A 12,670-nucleotide genomic window follows, 5' to 3' on the forward strand; every position below is an offset into this window, starting at 1 on the left:
GGCCAGGCATGGTGGCTCACACCTATAATCCTGGTGCTTTGGGAAGTGGGAGGAATAGATTGAGCCCAGGAGTTCAAGAACAGCCTGGGCAACACAGTAAAACCCCGCACTGACAAGCAGGAAAAACATTAGCTGGGCGTGGCGCCGCATGCTATAGTCCCAGCTACTTGGGAGGCCGAGACAGGAGGGTCACTTGAGCCTAAGAGGCTGAGGCTACAATGAGTTATGATTGCGTCACTGCACTCCAGCCTGGGTGATGGAAAGAGACCCTGTCTCAAAACAAAAAAACTCACACCAACAAAATACCTCCTGTGATGAGTGCACGCACCACACAGGCAGTTGTCTTGCCAAAGGAGCAAACAGGGACGTGATCAAGCCTCGATCCAGAGGTCTGATTACCACCCACAGGGTGTGCAGGGGACAGAGAAACATCTAACACTGCAGGGCTGGGAGAGCAAAGTCCACATGGCAAGAAACAGCCCTACAGGATGAATAACCCAGTTACTCCAATAAACAAATTGAAAGAAAAAAAGGAGAGACATATAGATTAACACTTAAGTGATATTGACCAATGGCAATGCATGCACCTTATTAGGTTGTTGATTCAAATCTGCTGAAACAAAGCAAAATCAACATGAAAACATTAATGAGATAATAGGGAAAATCTCAAAACTGACTAGGTTGACATTACGGAATTACTGCTAATTTTTCAGGAGCTATACGGTATCGCGGTTATTGTGGTTGTGATTTTTCGTCTCGTCTTTTTGAGGTACACTCTAAAATATTCTTTGCATTTGCTCCTGGAGGCAGGGAGAGGGCTGCTGAAACAAGACTGGTAATCAGTGATAACTGCCGCGCCTGGGGTTCCATTAGACTATTTGTTTTTGAATATGTTTGAATTTTCCGTGAGATCAAGTGAAAGGAAGTCCTCCTTTCACTCAACAACTCCTCTATCTCCTTTACGGTGATCTGGGCAAAGGCAATTTCCTCCCCCGCCCCAGACGGAGCCCAGATCTACGTGAGAGCATGCCATTACAGTACTATTCGTGGTAATGTGACAGAATAAGCTCGGCCTGTCAGTCCCGCCAAAGCCCTCACCACGTGGACTGCTTTGGTCTCTGGACACGTGTTTTCTAACCCCCGAGCCCAGCTTCCTTGGGCAGACGTGCTTACTCACCAGCTGGCCGATCCGGTCCAAGTTGTCCAGGAAGTACTTCACTGATTCCCCCTGTCAGGAAGGAAGAATATTCAGAGCTCAGTCTGGATCGAGGAATCCTGATGTGGCAAATACAAGAACTGAACAGGGTAAGAGCAGTGGTATTTCGCCTCTGTGTGAACGGGAAAGCAAAGGAAAAAGGTGAAGAGTGTCCGTGTGTTTTCTAAAATAAAAAAACTACCATTAAAGAAAAATGTTAATGCAGATTCTTTAGCTCCAACCCCAAGATTCAAATTCTGGCTGTTTTTCCATTTTCCCTGCTGGGTTTCGGCGTGTGGTGGGATGCCAGCCCCTCTGACGCGGGACTCTCTTTCCAGACATGAAGGCTGGCCCACTCCTGGCCATGCAGCCAGCAAAGGACAGGCCAGAATAGGATTTCAGATTTCAGCTCCTGGGTACAGTCTTGCTTCTGACGAAGATGGCCCAAGGGACCCAAGACATTGTCCTTAAAAATGGAAGATTTTGACGAGAAGGAGCATCTGGCAAAACATCTTCCAGTTTCTAGAAAAAGTCCATTATTCCTTCCCACATTTTTATGACCTGATTTACATACAGTAGCCAACACAGGGGAATCTTCCATTTGGATTGTTGTGGTGGAATAACGGCCAGTCTTCTCCTGCCTGGACCAATCATCGATATAATCTGAGACGTGTTCCATAGCAAGAAGGGCCCTGCGGAATCACCCAGGACCCCGTATCAGGAAGCGCTGAGCTGCCAAACGCGTGGCACATACCGGGCACAGGAGGAGCCAGGAGAGCGTAACCGCCGACCACAGAGCAGCCCGCACGTAAACAGGCACGCACTGAGTCCCTTCAAAGGTAGCATGTTCAAAACCAATTACACCACTTTCTAAAAGATTCCACTTTGAGCCCTGCTCTAAAGACAGACACCAGCAGGCGGGGTCTAGGCTTCCAGGCTGCCCTGACATCAGGGCTTGTGGAAGAGTAGTCACTTTCTGCAGTCTCAGGGAAGTGTACAGGGGCAAGGTCATACACATGTGGTGAGCTGACGCAGGAGAGTTTTAAGGAGAGAAGGCCATCAGAACGGACTACGTGAGGGTGCCGAAGCTCGTGACGTTGTAAGGGATAGAGAAGAAGGTGGCCAGCACCTGCTCAGTCTATCTCTTCCTCCTCTGTCCCAGACAGACTGAGGGGAGAAAGCAGACAGGAAGCTCTTTCAGGGAGAAGCCCACATTCCCACTTTAGAACGAAGGCCTCTGGATGTTTGCAAAGCGAGTGTTTTGTTTGAGGGGAGAGAAACACACGCGCCTCCCCATCCCAGCGCTGCCTGTGTTGAGCGAGCATACCTCCTCCTCCTCTGTGGCAGGACGGGGTGAGCACAGGCACCTCGTGACCACAGCTCTCCAGAGCCGCAGGCAGAGGCCCAGCTCTGCAGCAGGGACGGCATCGGGAGTGCTGGGCTGAAGGCACCTCAGGCGCCTGGCACGACTGACCTCTTGTGCCCACTCTCTCCCTTCCTCACCAAGTCCCTGCGATATGGGATGCCAGCGTGAGGCCGGTGGGGCGGCTGCCTTCCTGTGGCCAAGTCCCCCTGCTCCTCTGCACATCATACCTCCTCCCTCGTCCCAACAGGAAGCAGCTGGGAGAAGCTGCTGGGCGTACTCACTCACCTGATTTACAACACGTTCCTTCCTCAGCGCCTTTCTTCCCTGCCTCCTCCTGCTCTCCCGCCCTCACCCGGGCCTCAGAAGGTGCCATGCAAGCCCAAGAAGCCTCAAGATACCGTCCCTCCCTCTCCTGTGGCCGCTGGCTCCCCCAGGGAGCTGGGAGTGGCAGCAGCTCACAGCCCGAGCCACCCTTGCCTGTGTTTAGGCAGGTGGTAGCACCAGGCACGAAGGAAGCAGACACAGTTCTCCTGCAGGGTTCTAGCTGGGTCACGCATGGAGTCACAGTGGCACAGATGCCCTGGGCAGTGCTCTTATCACCACAGGACACAAAACCCTGGATGCCATGTGTTCCACCCAGATAGGACAGACGCAAGGGGAAAAGCGCCACAGAGGACACAATCAGGATGAGCTAGAGGGGAAGCAGGAAACAGGAAGGACGTTTCCCTTGGTGTGAATCTAAACACTCCTCGAGTCTGAAATCAGTCCCCAAACTGCACTTTACGACATGGCAAATGCTCATATGCAAACATCTTCCCTGCTGCTTTCTCTACGATGGCTGAATGAGGATGGCCCATTTAACTCATCACAGCATTTGTTTCACTACTTGGAATGGATGTAACTTATCTGTGACTCTTGGTCATCTTGCACAGTTGGCGGAGGAGTCAAATCTAGTTTCATGTCGGGGCGGCCTCACCTCTAGAAACAGCCCAGGGGGTCCGTGGGAAAGCTGCCACTGAACTGTAAGGTGCCAGGGACTGTGCCACAAGCTCTCTAACGGGGGCTGGAGAGGAGGGAATAAGGGGACACAGAGCAACCCTGTGCGATCCAGAATGTGGTCCCTCACATCTGCTCCCTTGCTGTCCCTGAGGTTTGGTGCACTGCGGTTCACCAGCAGAGACTGGACGACGCACCCGCTGATGGGGTGCGGCCCATGGGATGATCGTTTGTGACGGACTCAAGTCTCACAGCAGCAGCTCATTAAAAGGGCCAGGTTGACAATCCCAAGCACTTTCAACACTAGGAGAATCCAGTCATTTCTTCAGAGAAAAAGTATGTGGCAGAAACTGAGAGGTCCACGTGACATTAACTGCTTGGCGGGTTTATAAAGAGGCACTGTGCCTGCCAAGACGAGCCCAGAGTCCTCTCGATGGCTGCTGCAGTCACGAGATCTAGAAACATGAGTGGATCCAAAGTGGGCTTTCAGGACTCTCCTTGGTATGAAAAACCTACATTGCTCAAGATTAACACACACTTGAACTTGCGGATTAAACAAAATGAATTTCATGAGGCTGGGGCCAGAGGCCACTGCGGACACACCTGACAGAGGTCTGTCCCCTGCCTCAACTGTTGCAGGAATGTGCCTGTCCTCTCATGAGCAGCAGAAGGGATGAACCTGAGCAGGGGCTGGTGGGCGGTGAAAGAGGGGTTGTCTGTTTCAAGCAGCAGCAGCAGGTTGATTTGGGGCCTGTGCACCTGTGCTGGGCACAGTCGGGCAGATATGACATCGTGACGCTGGGCAGGACCTAGGCCAACACATGCCCGTGAGGGGACCACCTTTCTGTAGAGCCCTGCAGCCTTCAGCAGTTTCTGGAAGCACCTGTCACCCACACCTCCGGCAGGAGAACGACACACGCTGGGTTCGCTGCTGCCCAGAGCTCTGTCAGCGCAGGCCCTACAGCGGCCTCGCCTGTCACCTCTGTCTCTGCACACAGCGAGCTGCCCCTTCACAGACCTCTGCTGTCCTCACGTGCTTCCTTCAGCTAACTTAGGAGCACAGGAAAAGAGTCTCAAATCTTTCAACCCTGTACAGGACCAGACCCTTGAGATCAGTACATGAGGGGTTGACTCTGGTTCCCTCATGTCCTCTGCTCCTAACTGGAGCCTTTCTACCCACATGCTTGGTTCAGTTTCTGCCTGTCAATGTCACAGGCTGACAGGGTGTGCATGAAAGACAGCCCACGTGTGGGTCCCATGGGGAGCAAGAGGGAACAAAGGTAACCGTGGATTGGTCTGAGATGTAAGGGTCAAGGTAAGGAGAGATCAAGGACCAGAGAGTGGTTACAAGGAAAACAAACACCAACGTCCAGCTCCTGGCCACAGGGCCTTTTAGTTTTAAACCCGATCTGCCCATTCAGGAGCTGTCTCACTGTTGGTTTTTTTTTTTTTTTTTGAGATGCAGTCTTGCCCTGTTGCCCAGGCTGGAGTGCAATGGCGTGATCTTGGCTCACTGCAACCTCTGCCTCCTGGGTTCAAGCAGTTCTCCTGCCTTAGCCTACCGAGTAGTTGGGACTACAGGCATGCACTACCACACCCAGCTAACTTTTGTATTTTTAGTAGAGACAGGGTTTCACCAGGTTGACCAGGCTGGTCTTGAACTCCTGACCTCAGGTGATCCACTTGCCTTGGCTTCCCAGAGTGCTAGGATTACAGGCGTTAGCCACTGTGCCCGGCCCTGTCTTACAGTTTCTGCACTTAGTGAGGTTAACTCTAAAATCCTAAAACGGGGTCATTCACACTGTGACTGAAAACAGGGCTTGTCAGTGGTGAGCCAGATGATTCCAAAATCGAGTTCACTCACTTCAATGTAACAAACAACAAGGACACATTTTAAAATTGCTGTATATTAAAAATAACAGCAAATTACTCCAAAGGCCAGGTTTTCAACTTCATTACTTAACACATAAATATTAAAGTTAGCATTAAATTTGCACTGAATAGAGATGCTAACCAAACAACAGAGAATCTTTCAAAATACTTTCAAAAATATTATCTAGTTCCCCAAAAGAAATCCTCATTTTGAACTCAGGCTTTGCTCAGTGAATGCCTATGACATCTCACACGGGTGGCGTGAGATTAAATGATATCACCGCTGTGAAAGTATTCTGGAAAAGAGATAAAGCACCACCTTCACATACATTATAAAAATGAAGCTTTTCAAGTCTTAACGTGGGTACCTATGAAGTGTCTGTTGCTAATTTATCATCCCCAAACATTAGGTAAGAGGGCCAGGCGTGGTGGCTCACAGTAATCTCAGCACGTTGGGAGGCCAAGGTGATCACTTGAGGTGAGGAGTTCGAGACATGCCTGGCCAACATGGTGAAACCCCGTCTGTACTAAAAATACAAAAATTAGCCAGGTGTGGTGGTGTGCGCCTGAAATCCCAGCTACTCAGGAGGCTGAAGCTAGAAAATCGCTTGAACCTGGGAGGCAGGGGTTACAATGAGCTAAGACTGTACCACGGCACTCCAGCCTGGGCAACAGAGTGAGGCTCCATCTTTAAAAAAAAAAAAAAAATTTAGGTTAAAGATTCACTGGCAGAAATACAAAGTGACGCCGGCACAAGGCTGTCACTGCAGCAAATGTCTAGTAAGAGAAGCTGGTTGAATAAACTGTGATCTCCATGCAGTCGGGGGCTGTGCATCAGAGAAGGAGAAGAGCTCCGTGGCTGGAAGGAGGTTTCCGATACCCACTGCCAAAGGAAAAGCACAAGGCACAAAACAATGCAGAGTATCTTCCTTTTATGTAAGAAATGGTGGGAGACTAAAACTCGTAGTCTACTTGCTTGTATTTCGAAAAGGAAATGTGGATACACCAGCAGCAGATGAAAATGACTTCTAGGGAAGGAGGGAACGGGGGATGAGACAGAGACAGGAGCAGACCTCTCTGAGTATGTTTAACTTTGGAACCATGCTAACGTCTTCCATAATTTAAAAAAAAATTAAATAAAAAACCAACCCCTCAAAACTGAACCCAAATTAAAGCAAATGAACCTAACAGGATACCAAGGTTAGAGGCAGAACCTAGAATTCTGGCCTCCTCCTGTGTTTTTTTTTTTTTTTTTTTTTTTTGCCAGAATGTGAAAGTACAGAGGAGCTGGCCCCTGACCCTGGCCACGCTTTGGCCCCCTTGCCCTGTGTGTGGCCTCGTGGCTGTGCCTGTGGACACCTTGTCTCCAAGCTTGGCAAACAGCCACCCCTCGGTCACAGCAGTGAGACCCCAGCAAGGGCTGCATGGGGTCCTTGGCCCTGGAGCAGCCTCTACAACTGTAAGCTCAGGCTCCGCGGGGCGTGTCCTTGGTGTGTGCAGGGGTGCCGCTGCGGGGGTGCCACGCTGGGCCCCTAAAGCACCAGCCCCCTTGCCTGGGTTCTTCTGTTATTTTTTCATTAGGTAAGATCTACATAATAGAAAATTCACCATTTTGACATGAATCATTCAATGGCATTTACTACCTTCAAAATGCTGTACAGCCACCAATTCTGCAGCCTATCAGCTGCCACTTCCACTGCCCCGGCCCAGCCCCTGACAACAGGAATCTGCTGTCTCCATGGATTTGCGTGTTCTGGAACTCTCACTGGAGTGTGATCACACAGCATGCAGCCCTTTGCGTCTGGTTCTTTTTCTTGGTGCGGCATTTCTGAGGCTCGCCCACGCTGTAGCACGGGCCGCTGCGACATTCTATTTTATGGCAAATGTGTATATATGTATATATATGCCACTGTATGGGTATGTTTTTTTTCCCCCATTTGTCAGTTGATGAACATTTTGCCTGTTTCCAGTTTTTGGCCGTTGTGAACAGTGCTACACACAGCTGTGTGGAAGTTTTTGCTTGAACATGTTTTCATTTCTCGAGTATACACCTAGGAGTGAAATTGTGGCATCCTATGGTAATTCTTTTTTTATTTTAAGATCGAGTCTCACCCCGCTGCCCAGGCTGGAGTGCAGTGGCGCGACCTCGGCTCACTGCAACCTCTGCCTCTGGTTCAAGCAATTCTCCTGCCTCAGCCTCCCGGGTAGCTGGGATTACAGGCGTGCACCACCAAGCCTGGCTGAATTTTGTATTTTTAGTAGAGATGGGGTTTCACCGTGTTGGCCAGGCTGGTCTCGAACTCCTGACCTCCAGGGATCCGCCTGCCTTGACCTCCCAAAGTGCTGGAATTACAGGTGTGAGTCACCATGCCCGGCCATCCTTTGGTAATTCTGTGCTTAACTTTCTGAAGACCACCAAGCTGTTCTCCACGGTGGCTGCACAAGTTTACATGCCCATGGGCCACGTACAAAGTTTCCAATTTATCCACATCCTTGCCAACACTTGCTGTTTTCTGAGTTTTAAAAGCGGTAGCCATCCTACTAGCTGTGAAGCAGCACCCCAGTGTGATCTTTTCTGGCTTTTCTGGCATTTCCTGGTGATCTTTTCGAGGAGTTTCTATTTAGATCATTATCATTATAGACTGCATGTTTGTATGATCCCAGAATCCTGTGTGGAAGCCCCACCTGCAGTGATGCTGTTTGGAGATGGGGCCTTTGGGAGGTGACTGAGTGGGGACCTCATGATATGACAGTGCCTTCCTAAGAAGAGACCAGAGAGCTCTGCCTCCCTACGTGAGGACACAGTGAGAAGCCGGCTGTCTGCAAGCGAGGAAGACCGCCCTCCCTCACGAGAACCTGATGGTGCTGCCACCCAGATCCCCAATTTCCAATCTCCAGAGCAGTGAGAAAATTAATTTCTGTGTTTAAGCCACCCAGAATATTTTGTTATGGCAGCTTGAGCTGATAAATATGATTATGAACTTGTAGATTTTCATCTATCAGAGGCAAAGATGGTGAAACATAAACAACATGTTAATACTGGGCAGTGGCTTTATGAGTGTCTGTTGGGCTCATTCTTCAACAGTTTCATAAGATGTCTAATAGTTCAAATTATAGATTCAGCCCTTAAAACTATAGATTTAGATTCTTCATTTGTATCACAGGGATCATCATAGAAAAGTGAGCTAGAAAGAAATCTTACAGCATGTTTTAAGATATTCCCTTGCCTCTAGATAAAAAGCACCTAGGCTAGGTGTGATGGTGTGCACACCTGTGGTCTCAGCTACTCGGGAGGCTGAGGTGGGAGGATCACTTGAGCCCAGGAGGTTGAGAATGCAGTGAGCCATGACTGCGCTACTGCACTCAGGCCTGGGCAACACAGTGAGACACTGTCTCTAAAAAAACCCCAAAACCTAAATAACAGGGCTGGGGGTGGGGAGAGCTCACCCAGTTTCTACAGGCTTGCACCAGAGAATCCCTAAAGCCCAGCATGTGAGGCTCCAAGCATGTCACAGGTGGGCTGCCTGTTACCTTTCTACTTTTTGGCGGAATTCACAGCAGAATTCCAGCCTTTGTAGTAGCCAGAACCCAAATTCCAAGCCTCTTTGGGGCTAGGATAGAGGTATGTGTGAAAAGTCTCAAGAATAGTACAAAGGGCCCATACAGTCTTTCTCCAGATTCACCTCATCTCCAGATTCACGTCTTCTCTCATTTGCTTTATCCTGCTTTCACTCCCTTTCAATACACAGACTTCTTAAAATCCGTCATCATTTGAGAGCAAGTTGTTTACCCCTAACAACTTCAGAGGGTATGTCCTAAGAATGAGGACACCTGCTTCTACAACCACAGCAACTTCAGACACTGCTTCAGGAGAACGCCGCGAGGATAAGAGGATTCATCCAGGATGGCTGTCTCATAAGTACCACGTATTAGACAGCGAGGTTTATCTAATATGTACAGATATAGCATTATTAGACCATTTTCCTCCTCCAGCACAGAATTTAGTGTATTACTTACATGTACATGCCTCTTTAGCTGCATTTAATCTGAAACACTGAATTTTTTTAATTTTTATTTTTTTGAGATGGAAGTCTCACCCTGTTGCCCAGGCTAGAGTGCAGTAGCGCAATCTCAGCTCACTGCAACCTCTGCCTCCCGGGTTCAAGAGATTCTCCTGCCTCAGCCACCCAAGTAGCTGGGATTACAGAGGTGCACCACCATACCCAACTAATTTTTGTATTTTTAGTAGAGACAGGGTTTTGCCATTTTGGCCAGGCTGGTCTCGAACTTAAGTGATCTGCCCGCCTCAGCCTCCCAAAGTGCTGGGATTACAAGCATGAGCCACCGTGCCCGGCCCACACTGAGATTTCTGAAGAAGAGAGCTGCCTCCCATGGCCCTTGGGGTTTTTGCGCTGTCTCCAGTGTTTAACACGACAGTTTCGAGATGATTTTCCAATCAGCGCCACTCCACGCTTGCCGGTCTGTAGGTGACATTCTGCTGTCAACAAGAGTCCCCCTCCTGTGTATTTCGTCGCTGTCCACGTGGTCTCACAGATGCGGTCGTTTTCCAGGGGCTGTAATTCACCTCTGTCCTCGCTCACTTGGTGCTCAAAGTGACGAAAGCACTGAGTCTCGCTGGTCCTTGGCATTTCCATATTAGTTCTAAAGTCAGTTGTCAGTTCCTATCCTCCCTGTCCCCCAAAACACCTGCAGAGTTTTGATTGTGAATGAGGCCTTTAATTCCTCCTCTTGGTAATGCTTATAAATTTTCTGTACACAGGCGCGTCACATCTTTCCTTATATTTATTCTTAGGTATGTAATCTTTTATGGTGCTTCTTAAATGGTATCTTTAAACATTTTCCATTTTCTAATCCTTTGTTGCTAGTGAACAGAAATACAATTGATTTTTGTACACTGGCTTGTGCCTAGTCACTCTGCTAAGCTCTGTATTCTTTCTAATAATAGACCTGTAGGTTCTTCTGAGTTTTCCAGGTGCACAGTCACATCAGCTGTGAGCCACAGGCATGGTGGTGTGTGGCAACAATAACATTCAGACTGAAAGCCTACCATCTTTTTGGCTAGAACAAGAGAACAGAGCTGGGGCAACCAGGACTGCCAGGGGGTAAGGTGGGAACTCCAGAAAGAAGACAGTCAGTGAGGGAGACCTCAAGTTCTGTGCATAAACTCTGCCCAAGAGCCCGGCTGGCACCTGAACCATACATATGGGGCAAATTGAAAGTGGTCTCTGCTGTGATCTGAGCAACCAGCAGCACAGGCATGACCAAGATGGCAGTCTGGGTCTCACCAAGTGTCTGATAAAGCAAAAATATCAACATTAGATGGATGAACAGAACAGGATTTAGAGTCTTAAAACGACATTCATAATGCCCAGGATATAATCAAATTATTCAACATATGGAAGGTGTTTATCATCAGGGGCAAAAACAATCAGAAGTTATCAACTCAGATAACCCAGATAGTGGGAGGACTCGACACAGACGTTAAAGCAGCTATTATAATTAGGCCCAATTAGGTTAAAAATGCTCATGTTGAATAAAGGTATAGAAAATCTTATCAGATACACAGAAAACATAGTGGAAAACAAGTGGAAATTTTAGAACTAAAATATACGACATCTGAAATTTAAAAATTTACTGGACGAACTTAGTAACAGACTGGGGATGAGAGAGAAAGCATTAGTGACCAATGAAATTAGATTAATATAGATGATCCAATGATCCAATCTCAAGAAGAGGAAAAAGATAAAGAATGATACGCAGGCATCTTTGCGACAATATCTAAGGGCCTAATACACAAGTAGTTGGAATCTCACAGGAGAGAAAAAAGAGAGTGGGGCAGAGAATGTTTTTGGAAGCAGAAAGCTTTCCAAATCTGGTGAAAGACATAAATTTACAGATTTCGAGAAGCTCCACAAATTCCAAATATGATAAATATGAACTCATAGCAAGGATACTATACCACACACTTCTGAATGATCCACAGGTCAAAGAAGTCAGACTCTCTGGTCTGACATGTAAAGGGCCTGGAAGTTGTCACTCCCATCCTCACAGCAGCAACACCGGCCAGAAGAATAAACTGAAAATCACAGCTCTGCTTAGACCCATGAGAAAGCTGAGATCACAGGACACACTGCTGCCCCCAAACTGGAGAGGCAGATGATAGGCAAACGCAGAGAATCACAGTTTACCAGGAAGAGAAGGTGATGCCAGAGCCTGCAACTGATACATTATGCCTGGCTTTTAAGAAAAAATACTGGAGTCCCCTCCTTATCCTCAGGCGACACATTCTGAGACCTCAGTGGATGCCTGAAGCCTTGAATAATACTCAACCCTGTCTGTATTGTTTTTCCCTTTACACATGTACCAATGATCAAGTTTAATTAGTTAGGCAGAGTAAGGTTAACAATAAAACAGAACAATTATAACAATAAACAATACACTGTAATAAAGTTATGTGAATGTGGTCTCTCAAAGTGTCTCACTGTACTGCATTCATCTGCTTCTGGATCACAGTTAACTGCGGGTAACTGAAACCATGGAAAGTGAAGCCACGGACAAGGGGGACTATTGGACGGGCATGTTAACAGACATACACACACAGTGTGACGAGCAAGAGGGACTACTGGACGGGCATGTTAACAGACACACACAGTGTGAAGACACAAAGTGAGGCCTCAGAACCAGATTAGGGTATGGCAAAGGTTTTCGAGTTACCAGCTTGGGAGCTGAAATAACTGATTAATATGAGGGTGCGAATGGAAAGGTGGACAGATGGGAACAGAAGCAAGAGATACGCACACTCCAGGAGCGGTACCCAGACATGCCCAAATCAAGAAGAATTCACAAAGTAAATCAGAAAGTATTTGAACTTAAAGACAATGTTAAAGTGTCAACACTTTTATCTTGAGATGTGGCTGCTACAGTACTTAGGAGAGAAATTTGTTGCTTTACATGCTTATATTAGGGCTGCGCATGGGGGCACTCACTTGTAACCCCAGTACTTTAGGAGGCCGAGGCAGGTGGATTGCTTGAGGTCAGGAGTTCAAGACCTGGGCAACATGGCAAAACCACGTCTCCTCAAAAAAAAAAAACAAACAAACAAAAATTAGCCGAGTATGTTGGCACATGCCTATAGTCCCAGCTACTCAGCAGGGGGAGCTGAGGTGGGAGGATCACTTGAACCCAGGAGGCCGAGGCTGCAGTAAGCCAAGACTACCACT

General features: G+C 48.0%; 2 protein-coding genes across 2 annotated transcripts in view; one reads left to right on the top strand and one right to left on the bottom strand.

Annotated features, from left to right (window-relative positions):
- The window catches only part of AMZ1 (archaelysin family metallopeptidase 1), a 75,114-nt gene that overhangs the window by 44,639 nt on the left and 17,805 nt on the right, over positions 1–12,670 (top strand). The window lies entirely within an intron of this gene.
- Positions 1–12,670, bottom strand: part of GNA12 (G protein subunit alpha 12) — a 113,806-nt gene that overhangs the window by 4,165 nt on the left and 96,971 nt on the right. The window contains exon 3 of the mRNA XM_010366671.2: positions 1,178–1,228. Coding sequence (XP_010364973.2) covers positions 1,178–1,228 — 51 coding nt within the window. The remainder of the gene's footprint in view (positions 1–1,177; positions 1,229–12,670) is intronic.

The sequence above is a fragment of the Rhinopithecus roxellana genome, chromosome 6 (genome assembly GCF_007565055.1).
Source record: "Rhinopithecus roxellana isolate Shanxi Qingling chromosome 6, ASM756505v1, whole genome shotgun sequence".
Taxonomy (NCBI): Eukaryota; Metazoa; Chordata; class Mammalia; order Primates; family Cercopithecidae; genus Rhinopithecus; species Rhinopithecus roxellana.